The sequence below is a fragment of the Balaenoptera acutorostrata genome, chromosome X, assembly GCF_949987535.1.
Source record: "Balaenoptera acutorostrata chromosome X, mBalAcu1.1, whole genome shotgun sequence".
Classification (NCBI taxonomy): Eukaryota; Metazoa; Chordata; class Mammalia; order Artiodactyla; family Balaenopteridae; genus Balaenoptera; species Balaenoptera acutorostrata.
Window position 1 is genome coordinate 60,804,184 of NC_080085.1, and position 16,359 is coordinate 60,820,542.

At 39.5% G+C, this 16,359-nt stretch overlaps 1 protein-coding gene across 2 annotated transcripts in view; it reads left to right on the plus strand.

Moving 5' to 3' along the window:
• KIF4A (kinesin family member 4A) overlaps nt 1-16,359 on the plus strand; it is a 127,749-nt gene that overhangs the window by 47,623 nt on the left and 63,767 nt on the right. For both annotated transcript variants that reach the window (XM_057537866.1, XM_007184968.2), the window contains 3 exons: nt 3,411-3,527; nt 4,163-4,338; nt 10,313-10,374. In XM_057537866.1, coding sequence (XP_057393849.1) covers nt 3,411-3,527; nt 4,163-4,338; nt 10,313-10,374 — 355 coding nt within the window. The remainder of the gene's footprint in view (nt 1-3,410; nt 3,528-4,162; nt 4,339-10,312; nt 10,375-16,359) is intronic.

Genomic DNA, 16,359 nt, shown 5'->3' on the forward strand with positions numbered 1-16,359 from the left:
CTCTTAGTAGTTACTCCTGTAAGTCTTGTGATCTAGTGCAGTAATAGATCATTCCCCTTCTAGATAGGCAGACCATATCTATACTATCATATTACTTATGTTTTTCACCCTAATTTTCTTGGCTGTGCTACTTGCCTTAGGCTCATACATATTTTCTTCACATGTAGAGCAGGGTTTCTCAGCTGTGGCACTATTGACATTTTGGGTCAAACAATATTGGGGGGCAGGGACTGTCCAGGGCATTGTAGGGTGTTTAGTGGTATCCTTGCCCTCTACCCACTAGAGGCCAGTAGCACTCCCCCTGACCTCACAGATTGTGACAACCAAAATGTCTCCAGATATTGCCAAATGTCCTGCAGGAAGCAAAATTGTCCCCAGTTGAGAGCTGCTGCTTCGTTTCTCTTCTGCCTCGTTTTTCTCTCCTGTTACCAATATACCCTTTTATTCTAGTTGTGAAACCAATTGTAACGTGCCTCCATGATACTTGTGAAGTTCTAGTCCCTTTTTAAAGTTAAAATATCTACTTTATTATTTATTTGTTGCCCTAGTGAACAAATACCCGAAACTGTTAAGTAGTATTCTTGATCCTCTCCTCACTTGGTCTGTTCTCAATCTTTTAGAGAGAAGAGGAACTTCTGGTCTTATAATTTTATCTGGGCATTTTCTCCATAGCCATCCTTGATTAGAACTTTTAAGTCTCTGCAGACATGTTCTTCCCAGTCTTTATGATATATAATCTCCAACCATGTCAAGAATTTTCTCTTAACAACAGGAAATCAGATGCTGTTTTGTGATGATTTCTTTCCAAAGGGACATTCATTTCCCTTGCTCCTATCTATTCCAAAACTCCAACTCTCATTTGAAGAAAAAAAAATCAGCCTTTTTATCCTTAAGTTTGTGCTTCTTGCTTAGATCATAGTAGCCATAATTTCTTCTCAGGGCTCATCTGGACTTTTATTGTTGTTCCTGTGGAACTATAGATGGACATTTTACTCAGCAGGTTTGAAAAACCTCAGCAGTCTCTCCCTCACATCCTAGATGGGATATGGGCCAATAAGATGGCACAATGTTCTGTTTGGCTAAAAGGGGGAAAGAAGAGAAAGGAGTGAACTAATATGAGGATTAGTACAGGCATTGGTGAGGTTTGATCAGTCTCAGCAGGATCTCCTTCACATCCTGGATGGGATAAGTGGCCCTGAAAAATGGTACCCCTTCCAACTTGCAATAAAGGGAAAAGAAAGAGATAGTTGCCTGAGGGAATTGTTTTTGTTTTAGGTTGGGGAGATTTGAGCATGTGTATAGACTTAAAAGAAGGAATTCGTGAAGGAAAAATAAATTGAAGATCTAAGAAGGAGGGGGAAGATCGAGGGATCCAGGGTCCCTGGGAAAATGGAGGGAATAGAAACACTGGCAGAGGCTGAAGGGAAAATAAAGGTAGTCATTTCCTCCTCTGAAACAAGGAGAAGGACAAAGGAATCAGTAACAGCAAAGGAAAGACTGTGAAGTGAGGAGAGGGAAGGTTAGGGAGCCCTTGTGAATAATTAATCACCATAATGTATTTGTTGAAATCATCTACTAATAGAGTGAAGGTAGATTTCCAGTCTTGGAAATGATGAGTGTTTAGAATAGCTGCTGTGGTGAAGGAAGAATGAAGAAGAGAAGATTGTCTATTGGCCAAGGGTTCAGCCAAGGTCAGATAGCGTGTTTTATAATGGATGGATCCAGTCCATTTCGTTATGTGACTTTCAGAAACTTAAGTGTGCGCGCGCGCACACACACACACACAGTTGGTTTAACCTAGGCCTGGGAATTGACATGGTAGGAATGGCAAAAGGTCATGGGTCTACTGAGTGCTTGGGAAAACATAACTGAAATGATTGACCGCAGGGAATAGGTAGTTTAAGGCCCAGGAAGGATGATCTACTGGGAGTATTAGAAAGTGTCAGTAGGGACTTCCCTGGCAGTCCAATGGTTAAGACTCCATGCTTCCACTTCAGGGAGCACGGGTTCGATCCCTGGTTGGGAAATTCAGATCCCACGTGCTACGTGGTGCAGCTGAAAAAAGAAAAAAGAAAGAAAGCGTCAGTAAATTTGTAGCCACAATAAGGGTGAAGAACAGGATCCATGAAAGAAATGGAAGGATAGTAGTAGGATGCAGAGAGGAATTTTGGAGTTCAGGATCTTGTAGATATAATTGTTTCAGGTTATAAGGGAGTCCAAAGTACAGCTGAATAAGTAAAGTAGTACAGCACTAACAATAATGATGCCATTTATATATCATTTAACTTTGTTTTGTGCAAAGTATCTTGTTAACTCCCCACCACAACCTAACGAGGTGGGTAGATTTGCCTCATTTTATAGAGGAGCTTACCCAAAATCGCATAGCTAATCAGTGACAGAGCCAGGATTAGAACCTAGGTCTATCTGACACCATTGCCCATGCACTTAACCATTATACTACATAGACTTTCCATGATAAACATAACCATGGGAGGGTCAGGGGCTTTCAAGGGACCTCAGAGATTATTATAATGTTTAAAAAGTAAACCTTGGAATTTAAGAAGTGGAAAAGAACCTTTACTCTATTTAAAGCAATAAGAGGAAAGGTATTTCATTGTGGTATAATAGAAAGAGCATAGGATTTGACTGCAATCCTGAGATGGAATCTCAGGCCTACCACTTATCCGCTAGTGGTACCACTTGACCTTAGACAAGTCATTTAACCTTTGAGCTAGTTCTGTCATCAATAAACTGAAAATGATAGTTAAAATAATGATAATAATAAAAAATAGCTTTTAATGTAATTTCACAGCATTAATTTAAGCATTAAGTGTGATAATGTATATTAAAAGTGTGATAATGTATGTAACCACTTGTAAGTAACTATACAAGTGGTTTTTGTCATGGTGATCATTATCTGTCTCTCTGCTTTGTTTCCATGGGAAAGGGCAAGAAGTGCCAACAGACTCAATTGTGCATTCATCTTTGTCCTTTGAACTTTGCTTAACTGGAAGACCAACTGTTTGAAAGAGGAAGAGATGGAAAGAAAGTAAAATATCAGAGTGGATATCACCAACTTCTACCAGCATTATGTTTATTCCCATTTCTACCCATACCACCTAGGAAAAATATGGCCTGTTTCCCAAAGAGCATAAGAATATCTGATAAGAACACTAAAGATTTTTAAATACTGTTGTTTTTCATTTCTATAAAGCTTTCTGTTTGAAAAAAAAAAGAGGCACTCTCAGAAAAGTGAACAAGATTAAGAGGTTTCTTTAAGATTGCTGATGTAATATTTCTATAGGGTCTTTATTTCTTATCTCTTTCTCAGGATAGGTATATGTTAGATGTTACCCAGGTAACATGGGTATATGTTACCAAGCAATTTAAATTTTGTTTCCTGCTATTAGGTATTAATATTAACCGAGGCCTCCTATGCTTGGGAAATGTAATCAGTGCTCTTGGAGATGACAAAAAGGGTGGCTTTGTGCCCTACAGAGATTCCAAGTTGACTCGACTGCTTCAAGGTAAGCCCAAAGTGCCTCTAAGAATAAGAGAGTAACTCAGAATGATAGTGCTGAGAAAGCAAAGATAGAACAGGTAAAAAGCCAGATTTTTGGACTATTACATACAGAGCTGTCTAGTTGATAAACAGGAGAGAGACCTGTTGGCAAGCAGGCTTCTAAGGTAATGGAGAAAATGTCTTCATATATGGCTTTGAGAGCCAAAAAATCTGTATGTAGCGTGTCAACTGTACTTAGTACTTTGTACCTGAAAATGAACTTAGTTACTGCCTTTATTACTGCTGATAAGCAGAATTCCCTAAGGAGTTAAGATCTACCTAGAGGGGGCATCCTAAGAAATTTTAATCCTAATAGTGACTCCTAACTTACTTGGCCCAGTAAGGTTTTTTTTGTTTTAACCTGATTAACTACTGAAGTCACAGTCTCTCTTAAGAACGAGGACACATGCAATAGGATTCTAAACTATATCATTTTATACAACAAAAATCTTAATGTTTTTATATTGACACAATAGGAAACTTGTAGATACTTAAGACTTTTTTTCTTACAGCTCTGAGATTGAAGTCACCAACCCAAATGGACAGTTTTGCTTGCATCCTACTTGTTTGATTTCATTTCCTTCCCTTGTTCTTTTTCAGATTCTCTAGGAGGTAATAGCCACACTCTTATGATAGCCTGTGTGAGTCCTGCTGACTCCAATCTAGAGGAAACATTAAATACTCTTCGCTATGCTGACAGAGCAAGAAAAATCAAGAACAAACCTGTTGTTAATATTGATCCCCAGAGAGCTGAACTTAATCGTCTGAAGCAACAGGTAGAAGGAACTTGACATTTGATGGGAAAAATTACAAGTGTGTGAGTGGAATGATAGAGCTCCTATTTCTCAGCTTCTTCTCTACCAGAAGTTTAGAGATGTTGGTTAAGCATTATGTTAGTTTGGGGAAATCTTAAAGTAACTCCTATTAACAGGTTTTTGGTCATATTTAAGATTAGGGAGTGGCACTGGAGATTTCACTGATAAAGAAGTGAGCAGTGAGAGATGAGGCAAGAGAGGTAAGCAGGAGTCAGATCCCGAAGGTCCTTATATGACTTGTTAAAGGATTTGGAATTCAACCTGAAAGCTGTAGGGGGCCACTGAAAGATTTAAGTAAGAGGGTAACATGTTGAAATGAGATTACTCTAGCAAGTATATAGAAAGTGGATTAGAGGTGGGTATGACTAGAAGTAAGAAAATAAATTAGGGTATTATAATAACTCAGGTGAGAACTATGGCCTGAACTAAAGACAGTACCGATAGAGATGAAGAAAGGGGGACAAATTAGAAACAAAAGACAAGGAGGTAGAATGTATAGGGCTTATAAATGTGGTGACACATGTGATGTGGAAGGGTAGGTAGGGAGAATCAAAGTTGATTCCCAGGTTTCTTGCTTGGACAACTGAATAAGTGGTAGTAATAATCATTGAGTCAGGGAATATAGGAGGAAAAACGGGGTCAGGTAGGGAAATGGAAATGATGAAATTCAGTTTTGGGCATTTTGAATTTGAAGGGCTTGTGGGACATCTAAGTAGAGTTGTTCAAACATGGCTGGGTATGTGGGTTTAATGTAGAGAGGTCTGAACTGAAGATACAGATTTGAGAGTCATCAGCATTTAGATGGTATCTGAAGTTATGGAGTGGATGAGATCAAAGAGTGCCTGGCGCGTTAAAGGCACTTCCTCAATATTTGCTGAATGAGCAAATGGACAAGAAGAGAGAAGAAGCCTAGACAGAACTCAGGGGTAACAGCAGCATTTAAGGAAGGGGGAAAGGAGTAGAAGACAAGAGAGATGAAGAAGGAGCAAACAGGCAGGAAGAAAATCAGTGGTTCATGGAAGACAAGAGAAGAAAGTTACAAGGAGGGCTACTGAAAGTATAAATTTATAAAGAAGTGTAAAGTAAGGTAAGGGTTGAAAAGTGTCCATTGATTTTCTTTTTTTAATCAACAAGGAGGCTATTGATGACTGCAGTGAGAAGAGGGTCAGGGGAATGATAGGAGCAGATTGCTATGGGATGGACAGTGAATGCTAGATAAGGAAGTGGAGGAAGTTGTTAGGCTCTTCTTTCAAGAAGGCAAGATGAAAGAAGACAATAGCTGGTAGTCAAGGGTCAAGGGATGTAAATCTGTTTGTTTTTAAAATATGGAAGAGACTTGAACATGTGAAAGAACCAGTTGGGAGAGACTAAAACTGAGAATAGGGATGAGTTGATAAGGGGTCATCTCTTAGTTGAGATCCTGAGCACAAATAAAGAGGGCTTTGCTTTAGACAGTAGAGGGGATACTTGCCCCCAAGACTAGAAGAAAAGAGGTTAGGATAGGAAGAATACAATGACACTAATTTAGAGGAAGAAGAAGGGAAATTGAGCAATTATAATCCTGACAATCTTTATCTTTTCAGTGAAGTAGGAAGCAAGGTCATCTTCTAAGAGCAAGCAAGCAGATGATGATAGGGTAGAGGGACTGAGGTAACCACAGAAGGCTTAAAATCACGGAAATGGAAGAAGTAGCTGACTAGGAACATGAATTTGTGGTGGTATCAGTATGACTGTGCAGCAGCTCAGTAGCTCTGGCAGAGGAGCTGAGAGGGCAGGTGGTTGGGTTGACCCCTTTGGAGGGGTCAGGTTTTCTTGGTGTAGCATTCTTCCCAATGGGAATCTAGTGTTTCCCAACTGTCTAGTGTTCACTCCGTCTCTGGCCTTCCTCCTCAGTGATAATTATTACCATTCATTCAATCTGTTGTCTTCCTTCCCCTTATCCTCCTTTATTTCCTTCCCTCCTAGGGTTCACTATAGAAAATATAAGTAATTTACCTGTTCACAGAATCATCTCAATTGTAAAATTCCTTATTCAGTCCTGCTCCTCTATTTCCTTTCATGTGTATTCCTATTGCCAAAAATGCTCTTTTTCCTCGTCATTTATTTGTCCATCCATTCCAACAATAAATATTTATTGAACACTGTTAATGTGCCAGGTACTGTGCTGGGATACACTGTTAAGCAAAGCAGACACAGTTTCTGCGTTCATGGAATTTATTGCCTAGTGGGGGAGACAAACATTAAACACACAATCATACTAACATATCATTATAAACTGGGATAGTGTGCTATAGGGCACTGTGAAAGTATGGAACAGGATCTTCTGTTAAATATCTAATCTGAGAAGGCTTCCCTGAAGTAACTACATTTGAGCTGAGATCTGAGGGACTGAGTAGGAATCACCTATGCAGAAAAGAAAGAAGGGGATTCCAGGAAGAAGAAATAGCATGTGTAGCAAAGTATGATGGGAAACAGCATTGACACTGCAGCCAGGCTGCCTGGGTTCAAATCCTGCCTCTATACCTCACTAGCTATTTACCCGGGGCAAGTTCTCTGTACCTCAGTTTCCCTATCTGTAAAATGGAAATAATAATAGTACCTGCTTCATACGGTTTTTGTGAGGGTTAAATGAGTTAATACATGTAAAGCACTTAGAACAGTGCCAGGCATATAGCATGTCTGCAAAGATCTTGAGTTAGGAATACAGTGCATTTGAAGAACTCAGAATGCCAGTGTGGCTAGAGTGGAGAGAGCAAGGAAAGGGTGTTCCAGTCTGAGACTAGAGAAGAAGCAGAGGCCTGATCAAGGCCTCATGTACTATGTTAAAAATGATTTTAAGCAAGGTGGCAACATTGATCATTTCCACTTTTAAAAAATGGTATGGCTGCTGTGTGGAAATGGATTATAGTGGAGCAAAAGTAGACTCATAGAAACCACTTAAGAAGTTACTGCAGTGGTCCAGAGAGAGAAATGGTGGCTTAGAAAGTGATAGAAAGAAGTGAGCAGTGGATTAGATAAGGGGGTGAGGGTATGACACCCAGCTTTCTGGCATGTGAAACTGCATATTCACTGACCTAGAGTATACTGGAGAAGGACCAGGTTTGGGATAGCAGACAACTAGGCAGAAATATTAAGTAGATATTTGAATATAAAGGTTCTAAATTCAAAAAATCTAAGGGGATCTAATAATAGTAATACTCAGCTCCCTGGGCTGATTTGAGGATTAAACAGGATATTATGTCTAAACCATCTTGCGTAGTGTCTGGCTCCAGGGGCTAGACTCAGGCCTCAAAGAAGCTCCCTTCCTTTCAGATTTCCTGTCTCACCTTGACATTCATATATGATTATGGTTCAGAAAAAAACCCTTTTATATTCATTATTTAATTTTATCATCATAATAAGCCAGTGAACACAGCAGATATCTTTATTCCCATTTTAAGACACTGGGGTCTAAGAAATGAATATAGGTGGTTCAGGGCAGGCTGATGGAGGAACCAGGTCTCCTGATATCCTGCCCTTGACTTTTCCCACTGTCTTTCCAAGATGGAGCAGTAGCGGCTTATCAAGGAACAGAGAAAGCTCGTCTCCCTGCAGTGGTATAGTAACTCTGATAAGCCTTACTTGCAGGTTGCAAGGGAGAGATAGCTGGATTGGAGGGAACAGCGCCCCCCTACCAGCAGTTCCTTCACTGATGGCCAGCAAATCCCCCCTAAGCTTTCTGCCTGAAGGCTCCTTTTCATAAAATGGAGATAAAATACCAGTTTCTCCCTGTCAAACAGCCTTGTTCCCTGTAAATGCTTTAGAAATCTATGTGGACCAAATGAAATCACATGTGTAGTCATGCTTTGGAAATAATGATGTGATAATAAATGTAAAATACTAGTGTTATTGCATTAAAAAAAGGGTTCTAAATTCAGAAAGATCTGTGTTTGAGATAAATTTGGGAGTCACCAGTTTATAGATGGTAATTGAAACCATAGTCAGAGATGAGACTTTAAGGAGAGAATAGAAAGTGAGTGAGCTTTGAGGAACTTTATCATTTAAAGGACAATTGGAGCAAAGATGAACTAAGACTTAGAAGATCAGCTTGAAGAATAGAAGGAAAAGCAAGAAAGCATGGCGTCTGGTAACCCAAATGCTACCAAACAGTCAAATAAAATGAAGACTGAAAAATGCCCATGGGATGTAGTGACATGCCGATCATTGGTGACATTATCAAGAGTTATTTCAGCGGAATGTTGTGGGCACAAATCAGGTTAGAATAGGTTAAAGAGCAAGTGAGAGAAGAGCAAAAGGAAATGGAGGCAGTGGGTGTAGACTATTCTGTCAAACTTTGTGAAGGAGAGAAATTGGGCAAAAGAGATAGGAAGTGGGACTGGGAAAGGTGCTTTTATTTTGTTTTGTTTTGTTTTAAGATGGGAGAGACTTGAACATGTTTTAATCTTAGTAGGAAGGATTCTGTAAAAAGGGAGAAGTCAAAGATATAGAAGAGAGAACGGATAGCAAATAGAATAAGATTTTTTTAAATTAATTAATTAATTTATTTGGCTGCACCGGGTCTTAGTTGCGACATGCGGAATATTTTAGTTGCGGCATTCAGGCTTTTAGTTGTGGCATGTGGGATCTAGTTCCCTGACCAGGAATTGAACCTGGGCCCCTTGCAATGGGAGCATGGAGTCTTAACCACTGGACCACCAGGGAAGTCCCTAGAATAGGATTTATCAGAAGGCAAGAAGAGTTGGGATCCAAAGCTCAAGCAGAACAGCTCCTCTTTTATCTTAAGAGGGAATGGAGAGGTTGATTGCACATTCACTCTGGTTTAAGATCCGTCTCCACGAAGCCTCCTTTGGACTATTTTGGGATTTCATTAATTTGCTTCTTCTCAGAACCCTAAAGTACTTAACTATACTTGATGACTAGCATCTTCTGTCTTGTGTTATTTCCTACTTTTTCAGGCCTTAGTCTTGTCTTCATCAACTAGATTGTAAACTGGATAATAAACCACAGGAGTTTATTCTTGTACCCCCCCCCCACATTGCGTAGCCCAGTGCTAAGTTTGATTTTTTAAATTAATTAATTAAGTTATTTATTTATTTATTCATTTTTGGCTGTGTTGGGTCTTCGTTGCTGCGCGCGGGCTTTCTCTAGTTGCAGTGAGCAGGGGCTACTCTTCGTTGTGGCACACAGGCTTCTCATCACAGTGGCTTCTCTTGTTGCAGAGCATGGACTCTAGGTGCGCGGGTTTCCGTAGTTGTGGCTTGCAGGCTCTCGAGCACAGGCTCAGTAGTTGTGGTGCACAGACTTAGCTGCTCCGTGGCATGTGGGATCCTCCTGGACCAGGGCTCGAACCCGTGGCCCCTGCACTGGCAGGCAGATTCTTAACCACTGCGCCCCCAGGGAAGTCCCTAAGTTTGATTTTTTTTAAAAAGTAGGTTCTCTGGAACTTCCCTGGTGGTGCAGTGGGTAAGACTCTGCGCTCCCAATGCAGGGGCCTGGGTTCGATCCCTGGTTGGGGAACTAGATCCCACGTGCTTGCCACAAGTAAGAAGTCGGCCTGCCGCAACTGAACATGCCACAGCGAAGATCCCGTGTGCCGCAGCTAAGACCTGGCGCAGCCAAAATAAATAAATAAATATTTTTTAAAATAATAATAATAAAAATAAATTTAAAAAAATAGATTCTCAATAAAAACTCATGAAGATGCTTAGGTAAAAGAGACAACTCATCTTCTAAGTACTAGTTATTCATGTAATGCTGATTGTCCTTTTATCATTAAATCATCAACCATGTTGCTTTCTGTAATACCTAAGATATGCCTTAGATTTCATAGGTATCAAGTAAAATTACCCTACTACTAATCATTGTAATTTTGCTGATAAGGGATAAGTAACTTTTGATTGGTAACTAGCTGACTATTTTTCTTTGCCTTTTCCAGGTACAACAGCTACAGGTCTTGTTGCTGCAAGCCCATGGAGGTACCCTGCCTGGATCTATAAAGTAAGAGTCAGAGACTAATTTTAAGTGTATATTCTAACAGAGCCTTTTTCTCCTTATGATTGTTTTCCCCTGATATTCTAAAGTTTCTGGTAGCACTTGGTGTCAAGGTAGGGAACTTAACAAACTTGCTATCAACTTAGGACTAGCTAGTTAGCTTTGAGACAACCTGGTATAATAGAAAGAGCATGGGTTCTGGCCTCAGAAATTTATTAATTGGAATTCTACTATGAGGAAGAGCTGCCTCTCCCCTCCCACCATTTATTTATTTGATTATGTATTTATAGCCATATAGACTCATGGGTATTTATTTTATTCTATGCATTAACATCCAATTAACATCCATTGCTTGTTTTATTTGTTGTTTCTGCTTTGTCCACTAGGAGCTCCTTCAGGGTGGCTCTTGTATTCTTTAACACACTATCAAGTTTTTAAGCATTTCTACCAGATGTTCCACACCTGTCTTCTATTTTCCCTGCCCCAATTCTGGAATCAACCATATGTCCAAGGAGCCCTGGGTTGTTTTTTTTTAATTGGAAAATGGTGTTTAGAAACCAGACCTGGGTGCTAGGTGTGCTCATTGTTACTGAGAAGTCATTACTTCTAGGCCCTCTCAGTGAGTAGAGCTAGGAAATATCTGTATGTATAGTAACCCACACATATATCTATATTTTTATGTCTATCTAACTGTGTATATATTAAAAAACATGATTTTAGACTGATACCTCTGATTCCAGTCCAACACTACAGGGTTTATTCTAATCCTCCCACTCTCCTTATTTATAACTTCTTTCTCCAGCAGTGAAAAACCAGCTCTCACTATCTGCATTCTATTTACTTACTTGTTCAGTTCTAGTATACACATAAAATAATTTTGGAATTGCTAGCCCATACCCCTGTGAGAAACACTTTTAGGAACTAGATTACAGCATATATGTATAATTCTTTTGTCTTTAGGCTTAGAGTATCCAGGCAAGATATTGTTTCCCAGAGTTACTGTTTGTATTCCATTGTGGGTTCCCACTACATCTTGCTTGGTTAGTTTTAATTGTTTGTTTATATTTTGGGTATATGAAGGGTATGTGAAACATTATCATGGTCTAAGAGTCAGAGTTTTACAAAAAGATATACTCAGAGCAGAGAAATGCAAATGAAAACCGAAATGAGATATCACCATACACCTGTCAGGATGACTACTATCAAAAAAAAAATAACAAAAAATAACAAATGTTGGGAAGGATATGAGGAGGATGTGGAGAAATTAGAACCTTTGTGCACTGTTGAAAGGATTGTAAAATGGTGTAACTGCTATGGAAAACAGTATGGAGGTTCCTCAGAAAATTAAAAATAGAACTACCATATGATCCAGCAATCCCACTTCTGGGTATATATCCAAAAGAATTGAAAACAGGGTCTCAAAGAGATATTTGCATACCCATGTTCATAACAGCACTATTCATAATAGCTAAGAGGGATTTCCCTGGTGGTACATTGGTTAAGAATCTGCTTTCCAATGCAGGAGACATGGGTTCGATTGCTGGTTGGGGAACTAAGATCCCACATGCTGTGGGGCAACTAAGCCCGCACACTCTAGAGCCTGCGTGCCACAGCTAGAGAGCCCGCGCGCAGCAGCTGCTGAGCCCCCGCACTCTGGAGCCCACACGCCTCAAACAGAGACAAGCCCGCACACCAAAACAAAGAGCCCATGTGCCACAACGAAAGATCCCGCATGCCACAACTAAGGCCCAATGCAGCCAAATAAGTAAATAAAGGTTTTATTTAAAGTAGCTAACGGCTTCCCTGGTGGCACAGTAGTTAAGAATCCGCCTGCCAATGCAGGGCACATGGGTTCGTGCCCTGGTCCAGAAAGATCCCACATGCCGTGGAGCAACTAAGCCCGTGCGCCACAACGACTGTGCCTGTGCTCTAGAGCCTGCGAGCCACAACTACTGAGCCCGCATGCTGCAACTACTGAAGCCTGTGCGCCTAGAGCCCGTGCTCCACAACAAGAGAAGCCACCACAATGAGAAGCCTGCACACCGCAATGAAGAGTAGCCCCCGCTCGCTGCAACTAAAGAAAGCCCGCATGCAGCAATGAAGACCCAACGGAGCCAAAAATAAATAAAAAATAAATAAATAAATTTATTAAAAGAAAAGAATATAGGAAGGGCTTAAACACCTTCCTATATTCTATAAAAACTAAATAAATAAATAAATAAAATAAAAAGTACCTAAGAAGCAGAAGCAATACAGATGTCCATCAGTGGATGAATGGATAAATAAAATGTGGTATATACATACAACAGAATATTATTCAGCCTTAAAAAGGAAGGAAATCCTATCACATGCTACAACATGAATGAAACTTGAGGGCGTTATGTAAGTGAAATAAGCCAGTCACAAAAAGACAAATACCGTATGATTCCACTTATATAAGGAATTTAAAGTATTTGAATTCATAGAAATGGAAACTAGCATGGTGGTTACCAGGGGCTAGGGAAGGGGGAAAAAGGGAGTTGTTATTTAATGGGTATATAATTTGAGTTTTACAAGATGAAAAAGTTCTGGAGATCTGTTTCACAGCAATGTAAATATACTTAATGCTACTCAACTGTACACTTAAAAATGGTTAAGACGGTAAGTTTTATGTTATGTTTTTTACCACAATTTTTTTAATATAAATTTATTTATTTATTTTTCCCTGCATTGGGTCTTCACTGCTGCATGTGGGCTTTCTCTAGTTGCGGCAAGCGGGGGCTACTCTTCGTTGCGTTGCGTGGGCTTCTCATTGCGGTGGCTTCTCTTGTTGTGGAGCACGGGCTCTAGGCGCGCAGGCTTCAGTTGTTGTGGCATGCGGGCTCAGTAGTTGTGGCTCATGGGCTCTAGAGCACAGGCTCAGTAGTTGTGGTGCACAGGCTTAGTTCCTCCGCAGCATGTGGGAATCTTCCTAGACCAGGGATCAAACCCATGTGCCCTGCATTGGCAGGCAGATTCTTAACCACTGCACCAACAGGGAAGTCCCCACAATTTTTAAGAAAGAAAAAACCTACAAGAGAACTAGGAGAAAATATAAGCAAACTTCTGTGTGCACATAGGTGAAGGTAAAGAGCATTCTATGAATAAAAGCAGTGGCAGAAAACTAAAATAATAGACTGGGGGGGGTGTGGAGAGTTGTTGTATAATGGGTATGGAATTTCAGTTTTATAAGGTGAAAAACTTTTGGAGATCCATTGCACAACAATGTAAATATACTTAACAGTGTTGAACTGTACACTTAAAATTTACTGGTTAAGATGGTAAATTTTATGTTATGCTTTTTACCACAATATTTTTTAAATTTTATTGTATTTATTGTTTTTAAACAGCAGGTTCTTATTAGTCATCAATTTTATACACATCAGTGTATACATGTCAATCCCAATCGCCCAATTCAGCACACCACCATCCCCACCCCTCTGCGGTTTTCCCCCCTTGGTGTCCATAAGTCTGTTCTCCACATCTGTGTCTCTATTTCTGCCTTGCAAACCGGTTCATCTGTACCATTTTTCTAGATTCCACATATATGCGTTAACATACGATATTTGTTTTTCTCTTTCTGACTTACTTCACTCTATATGACAGTCTCTAGATCCATCCACGTCTCTACAAGTGACCCAATGTCATTCCTTTTTATGGCTGAGTAATATTCCATTTTATATATGTGCCACATCTTCTTTAGCCATTCATCTGTCGATGGGCATTTAGGTTGCTTCCATGACCTGGCTATTGTAAATAGTGCTGCAATGAACATTGGGGTGCATGTGTCTTTTTGAATTATGGTTTTCTCTGGGTATATGCCCAGTAGTGAGATTGCTGGATCATATGGTAATTCTATTTTTAGTTTTTTAAGGAACCTCCATTACTGTTCTCCATAGTGGCGGCATCAGTTTACATCCCCACCAACAGTGCAAGAGGGTTCCCGTTTCTCCACCCCCTTTCCAGCATTTGTTGTTTGTAGATTTTCTGATAATGCCCATTCTAACTGGTGTGAGGTGTTACCTCATTGTAATTTTGATTTGCATTTCTCTAATAATTAGTGATGTTGAGCAGCTTTTCATGTGCCTCTTGGCCATCTGTATGTCTTCTTTGGAGAAATGCCTACTTAGGTCTTCTGCCCATTTTTTGATTGGGTTGTTTGTTTTTTTAATATTGAGCTGCGTGAGCTGTTTATATATTCTGGAGATTAATCCTTTGTCCAATGATTCGTTTGCAAATATTTTCTCCCATTCTGAGGGTTGTCTTTTTGTCTCATTTATAGTTTCCTTTGCTGTGCAAAAGCTTTTAAGTTTCATTAGGCCCCGTTTGTTTGTTTTTGTTTTTATTTTCATTACTGTAGGAAGTGGGTCAAAAAAGATCTTGCTGTGATTTATGTCAAAGAGTGTTGTTCTTCCTGTGTTTTCATCTAAGGGTTTTAGTGTCAGGTCTTACATTTAGGTCTTTAATCCACTTTGAGTTTATTTTTGTGTATGGTGTTAGGGAGTGTTCTAATTTCATTCTTTTACATGTAGCTGTCCACTTTTCCCAGCACCACTTACTGAAGAGACTGTCTTTTCTCCATTGTGTATCCTTGCCTCCTTTGTCATAGATTATTTGACCATAGGTGCATGGGTTTATCACTGGGCTTTCTATCCTGTTCCATTGATCTGTATTTCTGTTTTTATGCCAGTACCATATTGTCTTGATGACTGTAGCTTTGTAGTATAGTCTGAAGTCAGGGAGTCTGATTCCTCCAGCTCCAGTTTTTTTCCCTCAAGAATTCTTTGGCTATTCGGGGTCTTTTGTGTTTCCATACAAATTGAGAAATTTTTTGTTCTAGTTCTGTGAGAAATGCCAGTGGTAGTTTGATAGGGATTGCATTGAATCTGTAGATTGCTTTGGGTAGTATAGTCATTTTCACAATATTGATTCTTCCAATCCAAGAACATGGTATATCTCTCCATCTGTTTGTGTCATCTTTAATTTCTTTCATCAGTGTCTTATAGTTTTCTGAGTACAGGTCTTTTACCGCCTTAGGTAGGTTTATTCCTAGGTATTTTATTCTTTTTGTTGCAATGGTGAATGGGGTTGTTTCCTTAATTTCTCTTTCTGATCTTTCGTTGTTAGTGTATAGGAATGCAAGGGATTTCTGTGCATTAATTTTATATCCTGCAACTTTACCAAATTCATTGATTAGCTCTAGTAGTTTTCTGGTGGCATCTTTAGGGTACTCTATGTATAGTATCATGTCATCTGCAAACACTGACAGTTTTACTTCTTCTTTTCCAATTTGTATTCCTTTTTTTCTTTTTCTTCTCTGATTGCCATGGCTAGGACTTCCAATACTATGTTGAATAATAGTGGCGAGAGTGGACATCCTTGTCTTGTTCCTGATCTTAGAGGAAATGCTTTCAGTTTTTCAGCATTGAGAATGATGTTTGCTGTGGGTTTGTCATATATGGCCTTTATTATGTTGCGGTAAGTTCCCTCTAGGCCCACTCTCTGGAGAGTTTTAATGATAAATGGGTGTTGAATTTTGTCAAAGCTTTTTCTGCATCTATTGAGATGATCAAATGGTTTTTATTCTTCAATTTGTTAATATGGTGTATCACATTGATTGATTTGTGTATATTGAAGAATCCTTGCATCCCTGGGATAAATCCCACTTGATCATGATATATGATCCTTTTATTGTGTTGTTGGATTCTGTTTGCTAGTATTTTGTTGAGGATTTTTACATCTATCTTCATCAGTGATATTGGTCTGTACTTTTCTTTTTTTGTAGTATCTTTGTCTGATTTTGGTATCAGGCTGTTGGTGGCCTCATAGAATGAGTTTGGGCTTCTTCCTTCCTCTGCAGTTTTTTCAAAGAGTTTGAGAAGGGTAGCTGTTAGCGCTTCTCTAAATGTTTGATAGAATTCACCTGTGAAGCCATCTGGTCCTAGACTTTTGTTTGTTGGAAGATTTTTAATC